This window comes from Theropithecus gelada, chromosome 4, assembly GCF_003255815.1.
Source record: "Theropithecus gelada isolate Dixy chromosome 4, Tgel_1.0, whole genome shotgun sequence".
Classification (NCBI taxonomy): domain Eukaryota; kingdom Metazoa; phylum Chordata; class Mammalia; order Primates; family Cercopithecidae; genus Theropithecus; species Theropithecus gelada.
Genome location: NC_037671.1, coordinates 37,295,291 through 37,313,310, shown reverse-complemented (window position 1 = coordinate 37,313,310; position 18,020 = coordinate 37,295,291). Strand labels below are relative to the sequence as shown.

At 43.1% G+C, this 18,020-nt stretch overlaps 1 protein-coding gene across 3 annotated transcripts in view; it reads right to left on the bottom strand.

Annotated features, from left to right (window-relative positions):
* Positions 1–18,020, bottom strand: part of ANKS1A (ankyrin repeat and sterile alpha motif domain containing 1A) — a 195,898-nt gene that overhangs the window by 74,228 nt on the left and 103,650 nt on the right. For all 3 annotated transcript variants that reach the window (XM_025381318.1, XM_025381319.1, XM_025381320.1), the window contains exon 11: positions 926–1,512. In XM_025381318.1, the coding sequence (XP_025237103.1) occupies positions 926–1,512 (587 nt within the window). The remainder of the gene's footprint in view (positions 1–925; positions 1,513–18,020) is intronic.

Sequence of the window (18,020 nt, the reverse complement as noted above, 5' to 3'; positions counted from 1 at the left end):
CCTCTTCTGCCTACCAATCTGGGAATGTGGGATGGGCAGGACCCTTCTGCTGGAAGAAGTATTTGGCCTTCCAGGACAGCACAGTAAGAATAACCATGGGGAAGCAGGGACTAGAAAAGCCTTCCTCTTGCAGCTGTAAAAGAATGAGATCGTGTCCTTTGCAGGCAACATGGATGCAGCTGCAGGCCATTATCCTGAGTGAATTAACACAGGAACAGAAAACCAAACAGTGCAGCATGTTCTCCCTTAAACATTGGGTACTCATGGACATAAAGATACAACAATAGACACTGGGGACTACTGGAGAGGGGAGGGAGTGGGGGCAAGGGCTGAAAAACTAACTACTGGGTACTATGCCCACTACCTGGGTGATGAGATCAATCGTATCCCAAACCTCAGCATCATGCAATATACCCATGTAACAAACCTGCACATGTACCCCCTGAATCTACAATAAAAGTTGAAATTATATATATAAAAAAAGAAAAGCCCCCTGTCCTCCCCTAAACACCGCATCACACCTCTCAACTAACCCTGGATCTTCTCTCTTCCTCCTGAAGGACTCACAGGAAGTACTTCAGCTCATCTTAAGCATCTCCAGGGTGAGCATGATTCTCTCAATGGGGCTGATGGGATCCAAATATTTCCAAACAGCATGTCATTTCTAGAAACTGCCCCTCCCTCAGCCCTGCTCTGCTGGGGCCTCCACCGGCTAATTTAACCATGAATGGACCTGTCCTCTGTGATTCACGCTACCTGAGGCTCGCCTCTTCCTATGATTGTCAGAAACACATTAGTTACAGAGTGAAGGAACCAGAGCAACCTTGCCCAGATCCTGGGCCTGACAGTTGGCATGCAGGGGAGCTGTGGTGGGCTGTGGCCAGCCTGGCCAGCCCAGCTCCCTGTGACGTCACGTCGGCCTTACCTCATCCCACTCCGAGGCGAAGGAGGGTGACTTCTCCAGCCTCTTCTTCCCAATGCTGCAGTTGGATAAGGACTCGCTCCGACTCCCCATGGTAGCGTCCTCTGTGGGTGAGCAGGTCAGGAGATCAGAGTCAGACTTGGACAAGCTGCGGCTGAGTTTGAGTTCAGCTTTGGGTTTGCTGGTGGGAGGGGCTCGGCTCCTGGCCCCACTCCGGTCTCCTTCCTCAGCACCGCCAGGGTGTGGAGATGCTGTGTGAGTCAAAGTTTCAGGGTGTGAGCGGCTGTTGGTGGTGGGCAGGCCTGTTAGGTAGCCCACTCTCTTGCTCTGGTCCAGGGCACTGGGTTGGGAGGCTCCAGGAGCATGCACACCCGTCTCCTCCAGCTGCATGCTGGCCTTGTGGCAGGCGCCCTGCTGGGGGGACCCGTCTGGATGGCTCTGGCCAGCAGTACAGAGCAGCTGGAAAGGGTCCTGCCCCACCTCACACACCGGGGAGGAGCCGTGGAGGAGGCCTGAGAACTGCTCTGGGACCTGCCCGTCCTGCCCCTCCGCAGAGTCCTGGCTCCGGCTGCTGCTGCTCCGCCTGTGGTCTTGGAGTGGACGGAGAGACAGAGAAATAAAAAATTAAACGTGGCAAAAATCAACAAAGTTTCAATGCAGCAAGCATACGGCAGAGCAGAGGAATTCACAGAGAAACAGGAGAGAAACTGGATAGGCTGGGGAGGGGGAGAGGAGAGAAGAAGAGAGAGGAAGGAAGACAGTTTTCATATTGTTCTTAATGTTCAATTTGTACCCAAAGTCAGAGCATTTATGAAATTCCAAACACTGGCCTGATTAATGCTATCTGGCAGCCTTCCCTGTTGTTAGATTTCTGTTAACATTAACGACCAGACCTTGCTATATAAGGCGAGAAGAGCGTTAACTATAACCTAGAGAAAGGACACAAGTCAGGACAGAGTGAGTGAACATGGAGTAAAAGTGAGAGCGCCAGTGAGCAAGCGCGAGCAGTGAGACTCACTCCTGGAACATCTGATACATTTCCATAAAGGCCAAAGTGTTATTTAAAGGCCACCCGCCCTCCCTTCCTCTGGCAAGCAGCAACAGAAAAAAAAAAAAAAAAAGAGGTCATGATCCACAACCTGCAACTTCTGGAATTCCTTAACAGAAACAAAACGGCAGAGAAATAACTGCTTCCTTCCTCCGAGGGGGCCATTCCGAGTTCCACGCCTCATCCTTCCTTCCTCAGGGAGCACAGACTTTTCCTTCTCTCTCGCTCTCTTTTTTTTTTTTTTTTTGAGAATGTGTACAACTTGCTTCTTCCAAAATCTCCCAGCTGCTCATATTTGTTTAAGTTTAACCTTAGTTGATCCACTGAAAACAAAATGGTCTAATTTGTCAATGCCAGGAGACATTTGCAGTTCTCTCGAGACTTCCCCAACATCCTAGAAATCTGACACTATTAGCTCATGAGGCCAACTACTACTGTACACTCAAATACCTCGCCCTGAAGTAGCATAAACAGTTGGCCAAATCAGAATCTAACATCAGCACTACACTGGCACACCCAGGGGCTTCCCTTGCATGAACTCAGTCCCATTAAAGATTTTAACCCACATCATCAGAGTAAATAATACTACGTCCAGCACTAGCTCACATTCCATAATATTCAACTTTATCTTCTCTATACGTGGAATCTGTTGCACCTACACTAAACAATTCCCTAGTCTGCTCAAAACTCTCAAGAACTATTCATGAGCTCAGAGAATCTTAGAATCAAAAGGGTCAACTATGTTTACAGATGAGGAGTCTTAGTGGTTACCCCAGGTGGTGGGGGAGAAGACTTTAACCCAGGAGCCTGAAGATCTGGCTCTGGTCCTGGCTGAGCTGTTCTCTAGCTGTGTGGCCTTGGTAGTGAGTTCATCTTATTGGGCCTCAGTGTCTAAAGTAAGTGGGCTGGCTACATGATACTTAAAAATTCCTTTAATGTCACGATAGTGATGAGAATCCAGGTCTCCACCATGTCATGATGGTACACTTCTCCCCTTAGGGACGCGAGACCCCTGTTTGGGTACCTCTCCTGTTGCTGCCTACACAGTACCCACTCTCCCTCATCAGCACGCCTGAAGGCCCAAAGCCCCTTCTTGAGGTTCAGTTCTGCAACTGGAGAGGGTAGCCAGATGAGGAGAACTGCAAAATGAACAGTGCTTTATAAACACAACGTACTAAAACACAGTCTCCAATGCCCACGCATGACGCTACTGTCCTGTAACAGTGGTTCTTCCAAAACAAGCTTTAAGAAATAGTCTCAACAACAGCTCTCACAGCGAGCCCAACTCGCTGAGGTCTGACCGGCGATACATTTCCCCCATCCCTCTCCTCTCCTCCCGGCTCCAGAAGAGCAGTTCGGTCTCCATAGTCTGTTCAGCTTTTCACGAGTCTAGAGAAGTGGCCAAGGGCAGCCAATTAGCTCCACTTTATAGCTCTGATTACTTATCCACAGGAGCACAGAAGCACCAACTTTGGCATGTCCCTCCTCTATACTTTACTTTTTTTGAGACCAAGTCTTGCTCTGTCACCCAGGCTAGAGTGCAGTGGCACACTCTTGGCTCACTGCAACCTCTGCCTCCTGGGTTCAAGTGATTCTCCTATCTCAGCCTTCTGAGTGGCTGGGAGTACAGGTGTGTGCCACCATGCCCAGTTAAATTTTTTTGTATTTTTAGTAGAGATGGGGTTTTGCCATGCTGGCCAGGCTGGTCTCGAACTCCTCAAGTGATTTGCCCGCCTTGGCCTCCCAAAGTGCTAGGATTACAGGCGTGAGCCACCGCTCCCTGCCACTCCTCTACACTTGACCACTTTGAGACTTTCACATCCCAACTCAAAAATGCTATACCCCAAAGGTCAGGTCCTGAGCAATGAACAAGCCCTGAAAAACTTGAATCCTTTAGGGAAGAAGGAATGTTGATTACACAAGAGTTTCACATAGCTTAACCGAGGCCCCAGGAAGCCACGACTCATGGCTATGAATATTACATACAATAACTGGCAGCCAGAACAGAGCTACCCAGTGGTGTTGCACGGTGGGGCTACAGTCAGGATGACACATGACCACTTAATGTGGCTCAAGTCAACAGTACTTCGTAGGAGAAACTGATGGGGACAGTTAATCAGGCTACAAAATTTGCCATCTCTGGGACCACCTTCTAATGGCCAACTTCCTACAGATCCTGGCCCACAGTACAATGTCCCTCTGCCTATATTTGAATGCAAGGTGACTTTGATAAAAGGAGCACAGGCTTCTACTGCTTTGTATCAACTTCCAGCTTCATATTTAACAACTAGGAGCTAAGGGACCAACAATGAAAGAAAACACCATAGCTCAGAACTGGGGGCCAGCCTGGCTCACACTGCCTGGGTGGACCTCAGAACCCAGGCCACAGAGAATGTTCGAACTGCTGCTGTGGGAGCCAACAATGCAGGCCCTGTGAAACTGCCACCCATTCATGCTAGCTATCAATGATGAAAGAGAAACAGATGCCAAGGGCTCAATACCAGACACATGCCAGGGGGAAGGAAGTGGGCAGAAGGAAAGAATGGAAATTTGGAGGAAATTATGGAGGAAGGAAATATGTGGTGTGGAGGAAGAATCTCTGAGGGTCATAATCCTATTGGAGAAGCCACAATCCACCAATATTGTGTGGAATATAAGAAATGATGGAAAGACATTCTTATAATCATATGACTTAGCCAGGCAATTCCTAAGAAAGACACTTTGGTATCTGAAAAGCTTGCCGAGATCTAAGAGCCTAAGGCTGGTGTTCTTGTTCCCGTTAGAAACTACATCCAAGGCCAAGAGGAGTTTTTTTGGCAGATCAATGGGTGGGAAAAGAATTATTCAATGGTTTCTTCCTTCTGCAAAGTAAGGATAATATAAGGTCTCTTAGGGACAAGGTGCTAACAATAGAGTACACTGATCAAGAAGCAGTTCTTAAGCAAATTACTTCACTTCTTTGTGCAATTCTGGGATCTTAATTGGGGGATTGTTGCGGTAATTAAACTATACGTGTAATGCATTAAGAACCATGTCTGGCACATGCCACACTCTCAATAGATGTTAAAATTGTTATTATCCTCCACACAGGATCTGTTACAACACACTTTGCTCACAGATGAGACCGACTACTTCTCCGTTCCTCACAGGTCTGTCACAAGGATCATCAAAGATAAGGCACATGAAAGTACTGTGTAAGATATAAAGCACTTCACAAGCATTCATTACCTTCACCATCCTCGTAACTGTGAACAGCAGAAGGAAGGGACAGAAGGTAATATGGTGAGAGGGCTGAAGTGAGAAACTCTAAGACAGGCCCCAGAACTGTCACTGTAACCACTCATCCCATTGACAAATGTATGAAGTGTCTGACCTCAGGGGGCACCCAGGTGATATGAGGATAAAGAAGCCGGGTGTGGTGGCTCACGCCTGTAGTCCCAACACTTTGGGAGCCTGAGATGGGAGGATCGCTTGAGCTCAGGAGTTCAAGATCAGCTTGGGCAACATGGTGAGACCTCATCTCTGTAAAGAATTTAAAAATTAGCTGGGTGTGGTGGTGCACACCTGCAGTCCCAGCTACTTGGGAGGTTGAGATGGGAGGATAATTTGAGTCCAGGAATTCAACGCTGCAGTGAGCTATGATTATGCCACTGCACTCCAGCCTGGGAGACAAAGCGAGACCTTGTCTCCCCCAAAATAAAATAAAAATAAAAATAATTAAAAAAAAAATAAAGACACCAAGTCTGCCTCAATAGATGCTTTAAGACAGGCAAAAACCATATGCATGGCAGACAAAAAGGAAAGCCTGATTACTTTGAACCAGAAGGTTTCTCAGAAGAGGTAGCTTTCGAGCTGAGCACTGAAGGAGAAGTAAGACCTTGTCAGGCTTACAGAGAAGTAAAAATACACTAGAAAAGGCAGAGAAGGGGCAGGTGTGGCAGCATATGCCTGTAATCCCAGCACTTTGGGAGGATGAGGGAGGAGGATCACTTGAGCTCAGGAGTTAAGAGACCACCCTGGGCAACAAACCTCACACCAGGGACTAGTAAAGTTGCAGAAGAGACCCTTGGGCCTTTCTCCTACGCTACTTCCCATGTTCCCCGAGCTCTGCCCTTCCCACAGTCTGCCCTTCTAGGATAGAAACAAGGAGATAATGGCACACAGGGAGGGAGGCCTGTTTCTTATGCCACCCATACATCAAGGCCAGCTGCTCTACTCAATAAGGCACACCAGCATGCTAATTCCCAATCCCATCAACTTGTGATCCTCATTCATTTTCCTTTTACCCTGTGAGCTACCGAAGCAAGGGGTCTTCTGTGCTGCATTTTAATTACTATGGTGAGCTATGGGATCTCAAGGGCTTTTGAATAATAACATTTTAACATTTACACATTTTCATTCACCTCTGCCCACTTAAGGCTGAAGAATGCAGCTCATGTTAGGAGTTGCTAACTCAAATCAACCCTCAGGCCCAGAGAAGAGGGCTGGGGGACCCAGTGTCCCATGTTGTTTTGTGTTCTCTGTATCATTAGGATTGGAATCCTCCAGCTGCGTAGTGACTACGGTGAGCGTCAAAAATCATGGATGTGCAGGAGAGCTCCCCCAAGTACACGGCTGCTTTCAGAGGGTCACCAGGCTCTCCCTGGAAGGAAAGTCCCGACTAGGTTATTCAGACATTTGCTGAAGACTGCAATTTGATAAGACAAATAGACTGAGAGTTCGTTTTGGTCCATGCAACATGAGAAATAGAATAAGAGCTAGATGGGGATTCAAGAAGCCCATGTTTTAGTCCCAGCCCTGTGACTTTTCCTCTTTAGGTCTCTTTCAAAAAATGAATGCCCGGGATGCATTCTCCAGGGCTTTGGGATTTAGGCTGGTTTGAATCTGTGATTAAATGACCTCTGTATGGTCCCTTCCAGTTCTGTGATGTCAAGAACATGAATAGCAGCAAGGCTTTTGATGAAATGGTTTTAGCCTCGTGGTTAAAAGTATAGGCTTTGGATTCAGTCACACTAGGGTTTAAGTCTCAGCTCCAATACCTAACCTTTTCTTCCTCAGCTCTGAAACAGGGACAAAAATAGCCCTACCCTGAAGATCTGTCACGAGATATACAATGACATAATCAACATAAATGAAATCAGCATGGCAGCTGGCCCGTGGGAAGCATTCAGTAAATGATAGCTGCTATCATTATCACCATTTTTCATTTACAGTCATTTCTGAACTCTTAGCTCATCATGCTAACACTGCACACAGAGGCTGGTTTCCCTTCTCCTGACTCTGCAAAGGAGACTGATTTCTTCTGAGTAGCCCCGTTAATGAGGCAGAATAAAATTTAAATGCCAGGGAAGGCCAGTATTTTTGCAAGTTTGGTTTGGGATTACATGTAACAGCACAGTGGAAAATCTTCAGACTAGGAGCCATCTGTACTCACCTTGGGGCCCGTAGGTATAGCCCAGCTTTGGGACTTAAGACTGTTTCACAGTGAGTTGGTCTTGATTATCTCATTACATCTCCCCCACCTCCCTGAACTCCTGAAGAGTCTGTTCTCTGCCTATCATTGGACCTCTGACCTCTGGCCCCCAAACTTCCCCAGTTTTCAATACACCAGCTTTGCCCGGATCAGCTTCCAACCAGCCATGATTTCTAACCATGCCTAATTTAATAGCACATTTGCTGTCTTTGCTCCCCTTGATCTTCTGCCAGTTCCTGTACTGGGTATTCACAGCCATTTGCTTTCTCTTCTCCAGTTGCTGGAATGTTGAGCCCTTTTAAATACTCAAGAAACAACTGACTTGAGTCCTCTACCAATTCACCTAACTCAGTTGGCTTCCAACAGCTACTACTTATTGAGTACTACTCCTTCTGTGCCAGACACTATGGCAAGCATTTTCTTTCTAATATTCACAACAACCATGAGGTAAGAATTAGTACCCCTTCTACATGTAGAAACTGAGGCTTAAAGAGGTTAAATGATTCCCTAAATAATGGTCACCATCCAGTAAGTGCTAGAAAAAGAATTCAAATGCCAGCCTGATTACCAGGCCCAGTAAGCTTTTCACTCATCTCTTGAAAACTATGTAAGATCGATTTCCTCATCTCTTCTGCTCTCTTTAAGCCATCATCTTTACCCACAGCACCTGTACTTTTTGGAGGACAATCACATCAATTTCCTGAGAAGACAGATCAAACTTTTTTAATGACTACTCTCAACACCATGTAAAAATTGGGGGGTAATTTCATCACTTCTCTCCTACCTTAGAAATTAGACCCCATTTAGGATTTACCAATGGTCTTCTAACTGCCTCTTTTTCTAGTTTTCATCCTTCTAGCTCTTTCTATAGCAATGGATACTGTTTGCCCACTGCCCCCAGTACCCACTCCACCCTTCCTGCCTTGGTTATGGGACTTTTAGACAGGTTCACAGCCACCTAGACTAAAGACAATTACTTCCTACCTCCTTTGTAGCTAGGTGTAACCACATGACCAAGTTCTGGCCAGTGGGTTATAAGTGAAAGTGGCACGTGTAACTTGTGGGAACTATCTTTAAAGTGCCATTCTCCCCTTTCTTCCTTCCCATGCTGATGGCTTGAACTTGGATAGCCATCTTGAACTATGAGATGGCAGAAGGGAGACTGGGTCCTTAATGGTCATAAACTGCCATTAAGCCCAGCACTCCCACTCTGGACTTCTATCTTGTTCAAACCACAGTTATTGAGGGTTTTCTGTCACATTGAGCCTTGGCTCCTAAGATATTGCGTTATCCCAGTTATCTTCCTACGTTTCTTTCCCCTTGTGCCTCTAAATATAAGCTCTACTCTTTAAAAAAAAAAATTACTATTATTTTAGAGACAGGGTCTCACTCTGTTGCCCAGGCTGGAGTTCAGGAGGCTTGACCACCTGGGCTTAAGCAGTCCTTCCACCTCAGCCTCCAAGCAGCTAGGACTACAGGTGCACACCACCACACCCGGCTAATTTTTTTAAATTTTTTATTTTCATAGAGGCAAGATCTCACTGTGTTGCCCAGGCTAAGTGCTGTTTTGGACCTCTTCAACCTCTCTCGTCTCTCAGCAAAGGATTCTTTTTTTTGTTGTTTTTGAGACGGAGTTTTGCTCTGTCACTCAGGCTGGAGTGCAGTGGTGTGATCTTGGTTCACTGCAACCTCTGCTTCCCAGGTTCAAATGATTCTCGTGCCTCAGCTTCCCGAGTAGCTGGGATTATAGACGTGTGCCACCACACTCAGTAAATTTTTGTATTTTTAGAAGAGATGGGGTTTCACCATGTTGGCCAGGCTGGTCTTGAACTCTTGGCCTCAAGTGATCCACCCATCTCAACCTCCCAAAGTGCTGGGATTACAGGTAAGACCCATCGTACCCGGCCTGGATTCTCTTTTATGTTAATAATCACCTCAACTTGGATGATTCCTAAATCCATATTTCTAATCTTCACATCTCTCATCAGACTCATATTTCCAAGTGTTTATGAAGTATCTTTACTTGGATGTTCTCTGGTACCTAAAACACCTCAAACTTAACACATTCGAAACCAGACTTAACATCTTCCCTCAAACACGCCCCTCCCTCGATTCTCTATTCCTGTTAGTCGTACATTATTTTCTCAATTAACCAAGCTCAAACCTCGGAATCATCCTGAAATTCCTCTCCTGATTCCTATACATTTTGTTCCATGGTCCTGTTAATTCTGCTTCTTCTATACCTCTCCCACTCATACCTCCTTCCCTATAACTTCCTACTCTTTCTCTAGTCTGGGCTCCAATTACCTTAGAGAGACTCTGTGAAGTCTCTTGACTTTAGGGCTTTCCCGCCTCCAGTCTCTCCCAGTCTAAGCAATCTAAGAGTCCACAATTATATATTTCTGAAGTGTGGCTCCTATCGTGTCACCCAATTCAAAAAGCCTCAACAACACTGCATTGTCTCGGGAATAAACAGTGACGCTGGAGATCCAATGCTCTATGACAAGTTCCCTTTGTTCCAGCCAAACCAGATTACTCTTACCATTCTCCAGACATGTTCTCTATATCTCCTCCCATCCTCTCACTGTTGTCTATGCCACTCCTCCTGCCTGGAATGCTCTCTCCTTATCAGGTATAACTCTATCTAGGTATAACTCTATCAGGTATAACTCTATCTAGGGGTTCAGCTCAACTGCAATTTCGTTAATAAAGCCATCCAAGATCTCCTACACTGACATAATTTATCCCTCTTTTGGACACCAAAATTACTTTTGTACCACTTTTATATGAATTTAACATATTCTGTCATCTTTCAGTTATTTTACATATGTCTCATGTATATAAATGCATAATATACATGTATATAAACGGCTGTCAATACATTTGGTGGAGGAAAATTTAGAAGCACAGTTCATAAGGCTTGGACTTGTTCCACAATCAAATTGAACTATTCCAACTCAGAAACATAAATTAATAAGAAGATAGTTACACAGCAGGACTTTGGGCAGGAGCTCCTCTAATGCAAGAAGATGAGAAAAGTAAAGTGCAGTGGCTTGTGCCTGTGACCCCAGCTACATGGGAGGTTCAGGCGGGATTGTTTGAGGCCAGGAGTTTGAGACTAGCCTGGACAATACAGTGAGAACCCATCTCTAAAATTTTTTTTTAGCTGGGCATGGTGGCACATGCCTTTAGTCTAGCTATTCAGGAGGCTAAGGCAGGAGGGAGGATTGCTTGAGACCAGGAGCTGGAGACTGCAGGGAGCTATGACCACACCACTGCACTCCAACCTAGCAATGGAGCAAGATCCCTGTCTATTTAAAAAAAAAAAAGATGGCGAGAGAAGAGGAAGCTGCCGAAGATAAGGCTTAATTGTCAAACTGTCTCATTTATATGTTTTCCCTTTGGAAAAAGCATCCAAACATACTCCTGGGTATTTATTTTGAAAATCTAGCCTGGACTTCTTGGTAAAGATGACAGATCAAACACAGGTACCTATTTTCTCTTCTTCCTGAAATCTTATTAAACCAACAGTAAAAGTGGGACTACAGTTGGAAGCACTGAGAAAACAATCCAAAACTGGCACAGGGAAAAGCCAAGACTTACACTCTAGAATTCCCCAATGGCTATGGAATTGGTACTCTGATGCAGGAGTAAAGGGAGAAGCTAAAAACCATTTCCTCCCCTTTGGAAGGATTAAGGTCTTCATACTGATGCATGAACTGTGTACAGACTCAAATGCGTAGCTCTTAGCAATTCTGAGTTAATCTCAAAAACTTCTGAAGTGTAGCTGCACGCCAAAAAGTCCACATGTATCACTGTCTTCAGATAATCATTCATCACTGTCCTCTGTTAAGTACCACTTTACCTGGACCCAAGCACTATTAGTGGATGCTAAAGCACCACAGAAAACAAGGTGGCTTTTAGAGCTCTTGGCTACATTCCTATTTGCTATCAAACCTGGAAAGTTGTCCACTATTTCTCTGAGTGGCAATATGTCCAGAACATCCAGCGAGCAAAGAATTAAACATGAAGGAGAAATAAATGACTATGCTATACAAAACAGGAATCACTGTTCTTGGTTATGCTTGCCCTGTATGATAATTTCAGAAGACTTTTTCTACATTTGAAATAATTTAACAGGAATACCCAATTAAATAAAACTACCATAAAATCACATGGGCCTCAAGTCTTTTTGGAGGATGGGCTTTCAAATTCATAAATCTATTAAGGCTTCCCACTTCTGTCAGCTTTTGTCATTTCTATAGGCACAAATGGCATTTCTTGGTGGGAAAATTATTCACTGTGAAGGACTGTCCCGCATAGTATAGGATGCTTAGCATTCCTGATCCCCAGGGGAAAAATGCCAGTAGCAACCCCACCTTAACCAGTCATTGTGACGGACCAAAACTCTCCCAAAACAATTCTAAACGCTCCCAGGGGATGGCAGCAACTCTGATTAATCACATAAAATTTATTCCTATAAATCATCTTATTATTAATTTTTAAAATCTCTTAATTTGACGTTATATATTCCTTTTTGTCTTTTTTTCTATTCTTTTTTGTGGAGAACAGGTTCTCACTATATTGCCCAGGCAGGTCTCAAACTCCTGGGCTCAAGCTGTCCTCCCGTCTCTGCGTCCCTAAGAGCTGGGATTACAGGCATGAGCCACTGTGCCTGGCTATATTCTTTTTTGAAGTTTTAATTTTAAAAACTTTTTAAAATTTTAATTTTTGTGGGTACATACTAGGGTACATGAGATTTTTTTTGTTTTGTGTTTTTGTTTGTTTGTTTTTTTTTTTTTTTGAGACGGAGTCTCGCTCTTTTGCCCAGGCTGGAGTGCAGTGGCGCGATCTCGGCTCACTGCAAGCTCCGCCTCCTGGGTTCACGCCATTCTCCTGCCTTAGCCTCCCGAGTAGCTGGGACCACAGATACCGCCACCACGCCCGGCTAATTTTTTGTATTTTTAGTAGAGACGGGTTTTCACCATGTTAGCCAGGATGGTTTTGATCGCCTGACCTCATGATCTGCCCGCCTCGGCCTCCCGAAGTGCTGGGATTACAGGCGTGAACCACCCGCAACCTGCCGAGATGTTTTGATACAGGCATACAATGAGGAATAATTACATCATGGAGAGTGAGGCATTCATCCTCTCAAGCATTTATCCTTTGTGTTACAAACAATCCAATTATACTCTTTTAGTTATTTTAAAATGTACAATTAAGAATGTTCTTTTTTTTTTTTTTTGAGACAGAGTCTCAAAAAAGAGGTGCCTCCTGGGTTCAAGCGATTATCAGCCTCAGCCTCCTGAGTAGCTGGGATTACAGGTGTGTGATATCACGCCTGGCTAATTCTTGTATATATATTTTTTTGAGATGGAGTCTCGCTGTCACCAAGGCTGGAGTGCAGTGGCGTGATCTCGGCTCACTGCAACCTCTGCCTCCCAGGTTCAAGCGATTCTCCTGCCTCAGCCTCCTGAGTAGCTGCGACTACAGGCGCGTACCACCACACTCGGCTAAATTTCTGTATGTTTAGTAGAGACAGGGTTTCACTGTGTTAGCCAGGATGGTCTCCATCTCTTGTCCTTGTGATCCACCTGCCTCGGCCTCCCAAAGTGCTGGGATTACAGGCATGAGCCACCACGCCCGGCCAAATTCTTGTATTTTTAGTAGAAGCGGGGTTTCACCATGTTGGCCAGGCTGGTCTCAAACTCCTGACCTCAAGTGATCCAACCACCCTGGGCTCCCAAAGTGCTGGGAATACAGGCATGAGCCACCGTGCCCAGCCAAGAATATTCTTTATAGCATCCTCACGTGTAGTGGTTTTTTTTCTCTTTCTCGATCAAAATTGTCAGAAATCTTTAAAAAAATACAAATTCATTTTAATGATCAAGTCTCTCTTTTTGGTTTCTTCTACTTTTCTTTCTTTCACTAAGGTGTAGCACACATAACATAAAGTATGAGAAATATACTATCTGCTTTTATCTCAATAATTCCCTAACAATCTCTTATTACTCTCTGCTACTTTCTTTTGGTTACATTTTAATCTTTCTTGTTGTTTAACAAATGAATTTAAGAATATAAACTTCCCTCTGAGCACTACTTTGGCCAAATATTACAGGTATTTAAACAAAGTGTTTCTACTACCACCAATTTCTATGTAGAAAAATAGAAAAAAATAGGCAACTCATAGATTAAACACATAACGCTAATCAATAAGGTAAGTTGCTCAGTTCCAATGACAAATAGCACCTTTTTTGCTTATCATGGTGGAAAACATTAAAGACTGATAATACACCACATTGGTGAAGGTATGAAGAGCGTATTTCTCTTCACCATTAAGGGAGGGCAATTTAGCTCCACCCATTAGATCTAGACATGCACATATACTCTGACCTGCTAATTCTACTTTCTATCAGTCTTTTTTAGAGACATACTTTTACATGTATTTAAGAACACATGCACAGAATATCCACAGAAGCGTAATTTATAACAGAAATCCTGGCGACAACTTCAACACCCATGAACTGGAGAAGGAAAAAATGAGCTATGGGATATTTAGCTAGATTTTAAGAACCAAAATAAAATTGCATCTGTGCTCTATAGATAAGGCAAATACAAAATGCAAGTTCACAGAAAGTTTGTAAAATACAATCCCATTTTAGCTTAAATACAAACAAACAATTTCACATAGTCACTTTTGTATAAAGATAACAAATGGTCTGAATCATATATACCACACTTTCTTTTTGAACTCTGTGGTTATGTTAGGATGGTATTATTTTGCTATTAAAAGCCAGTTACTTAAGTTTTTTTTTTTTTTTTTTGCAGATATGGGGTCTCACTATGTTGCCAGGCTGGTCTTGAAACCCTGGCTTCAAGCAAGCCTCCTGCCTTGGCCTCCCAAAGTACTGGGATTACAGGTGTGAGCCACCATGCCCAGCCTACCACATTTTCAAACGATGGTCACCTCTAGCAACTGTGAGTAACAGGGAGGTGAGAAGAACCTCAGCATTTATTTATATTCATTTCTGTATTGTTGGAATTTTTTTTCTTCCTCAGTGAGCACATACTAATAAGCTAATATAAAAATGTAAATTTTAAAAATTAAAAAAATTTATTTTAGAGATGGGGGTCTTGCTATGTTGTCCTGGCTGGTCTCCAACTTCTGGGCTCAAGTCCACCCACCTCAGCCTCCCAAAGTGCTGGGATTACAGGAGTGAGCCACCATACCCAGCCTAAAAATGTAATTTTAAAAATTTCCTACCCCAACCCTCACACATTGTAGCTTTTTGAATTATACTAAGGCGGGGTTAAAAGCTCTGGTAGTCTCACTAACATGGCCTTTTGAAAACTGATCAATTAATTCATAAAAGCTGCATAAGACAAGACATTAAAGGAAATGCAGAAAAGATTCAGTAATACCTGCAACATGGTCTGCTGATGTGCCTCACTTATACCAACCTTAGCAGGCACTCCTTCAAGGCTAGCTTTTCCTGCCAGGCTGCCAGGATAGGCAAGGCTTCTGAGAAACTAGCAGAGCCCATTTTCATATTTAATGTCTCAGCTATTTTGTCTGAAAGCTCTTTGAGTGATCTAAGCAGCAAGCCTTGAGGCAGGCGCATCCCACAGCCTGTGGTTCAATTAAATCTGCTTCTATACCACCTACTCACAACACTTATCCCAATATAGAAGAGTTGGAAGAAACCAAAGCATAGGAGGACCAGATGTGTAGCCAAAACTCCTAATTGTTAGTTCCCTCCTTAACCTAATGATCTCTTGATATGGGGATACAAAATCCCTTTCAAGCACACTTGGTAGCTAAGGACACCAGCCCCGCTTATGAAATTAGTCTAACCTTCCACTCTTCTTTCTTCCAAAGGTTGAGTCAATTATCTTGTAGTGGTTCCAGATGAAACTTTTGAAAGAAAGAAAGAATTGGAATCTCCCTCCTCCATGAAGCTAAAAATTATTCCTTCACTAAGAACCATTTTCAAACAGAGTATTAATTAATTGCTTGTTTTTTAAGGGTTAGTTTATTAAGTGTAATTTATTATCAATTTTATTATCAAATGACTAGAGAGGGCATTGGTGCCCTCTTCACCTTTTCTGAATGTTTTAATTAAAAATCTACCAATATGGCCAGGGTTGGTGACTCACGCCTGCAATCCCAGCACTTTGGGAGGCTGAGGCGGGCGGATCACCTGAGGTCTGAAGTTCGAGATCAGCCTGGCCAATGTGGCGAAATGCCATCTCTGCTAAAAATCAAAATTTAGCCAGACATGGTGGCGGATGCCTGTAATCCCCTCTACACGAGAGGCTGAGGCAGGAGAATCATTTGAACCTAGGAGGTGGAGGTTGCAGTGAGCCAAGGTCATGCCACTGCACTCCAGCCTGGGTGACAGAGCAAGACTCTGTCTCCAAAAAAAAAAAAAAAAAACTACCAATAGGATTGGAAGGCCCAATATAGTTATCAATTTTTCACTATCAATATAGATTCAATATAAACCCAATCAAAATCCCAGCTGGACTTTTTGTAGAAATCAACAAGTTGTGCACACTGACTAAGAACTAGGTGGCGGGGTGGGGAAGAAATCAATAAGCTGATTCTAAATGGGAACGACAATGGAACTAGAATGTCTAAAACAATTCTGAAAAAAGTAACAAAGTTGCAAAGACAATTCAATAGAGAAAGGAAGGTCTTTTTCAACAAATCATGCAGAAACAATTGGATAGCCATTTGTAAAACAATGAAACTTGATCCATACCTCACACCATATATAAAAATTAACTCATAATTGATCATAGACTTAAATGTAAAACCTAAAGCTATAAAATTTCTAGCAAAAAAACATAGAAAAGATTGGTGGCTGAGCACGGTGGCTCATGCCTGTAATCCCAGCACTTTGGGAGGCTAAGGTGGGCAGATCATGAGGTCAAGAGATCGAGACCATCCTGGCCAACATGGTGAAATCTCGTCTCTACTAAAAATACAAAAATTAGCTGGGCGTGGTGGCGCGTGCCTGTAGTCTCAGCTACTTGGGAGGCTAAGGTAGGAGAACTGCTTGAACCCAGGAAGTGGAGGTTGCAGTGAGCTGTGATTGGGCCACTACACTCCAGCCTGGTGACAGAGAGAGATTCCATCTCAAAAAAAAAAAAAAAAATGATTGGTGACCTTATCCATATTTTAAAAAAGGATAAATTGAACTTTATCAAAATTTAGAGTCACTTCTCTTCAAAAGACACTGTTAAGGGAACAAAAAGACAAGTCACAGATGGGGAGAAAATCATGTATCTAATGAAGAATTTGTATGTAAAATATATAAAGAATTCACAACTCAATAATAAAACAATCTAATGTTTTTAAATGAGCAAAAATTTGATAGACATTTAATTAGATATTAAGGATGGTGACTAATCACATTAATTGATGCTCAACATCATTAGATATTAGGAAAATGCAAATTAAATCCATAATGAACTAACACTGCATATCTATTAGAATGGCTAAAATTTTAAAAACCTGACAATATTAAGTGCTAGGGATGATATATATAGCAAGTAGATGTACATCACTCTCATACACTTCTGATGGGAACGCAAACTGGTATAATCACTCTGGAAAATAGTTTGGCAGTTTCTTATAGAGTTAAACATATTACATATTTCACGTGAAGTTAAACATCTATTGCTGGGATACCCAGCAATCCCATTCATAGGTATATATCTAAGTGAAATGAAAACTTCTGTTCACACAAAAACCTGTAAGTGAATGTTTATTATGATTTTATTTATAATTGTCAAAAACTGTAAATGACCCAAATATCCCTCAGCTAGGGAAGGGATAAACTGAGGTATATCCATACAATGGGATAATAGCAATGAAAAGGAACAAATTATTGATATATGCGACGACATGGATGAATTTCAAATGTATTAGCTAAGTGAAAGGGGCCAGGCTCAAAAGGCTACAGATTGTATGATTCCATTTATATGACATTCTGGAAAAGGCAAAACTATTGGGACAGACATCAGAGCAGTGGTTGTCAGAAATAAGGGAAAGGAGTGGGGTTGACTACAAAAGAACATGGGAAAATTTGGGGGATGAAATTGTTCTATATTTTTATTGTGATGGCAGTTATACAACTCCATCTGTCAAAATTCACAGAACTATACACAAAAAAGGATAAATTTTACTGTATCTAAATTACAACTTTTTTTAAAAGCTCCAAATGGAAACCATAAAATACAAAACAAAAAAAATCACTATGAAAATGACTACAATGTCTGCATGCAAGAGAAAACCTTTTAAATAGGACCATTAAAAATAAAGTCTACAATGTCATACGCACATGCACACGTTCTCTTTGCCACCCTCTAAGCACTGACAGATCTAAGCAAAGGGCATTTCAAAGGAAACCATCTCATCCTCTGTTCTTACCTGAACCATGGAATGTCTTAGGGTTGAAAGAAGGTACGCATACCCCATGAAGGCCCTAATACCTGCAAGCTGTAGAGAGCTGGGAAAGGTCATAAGAGTTCCTTCAAACTGCAGTGGGAACTGCATTGCCCCTTATTCT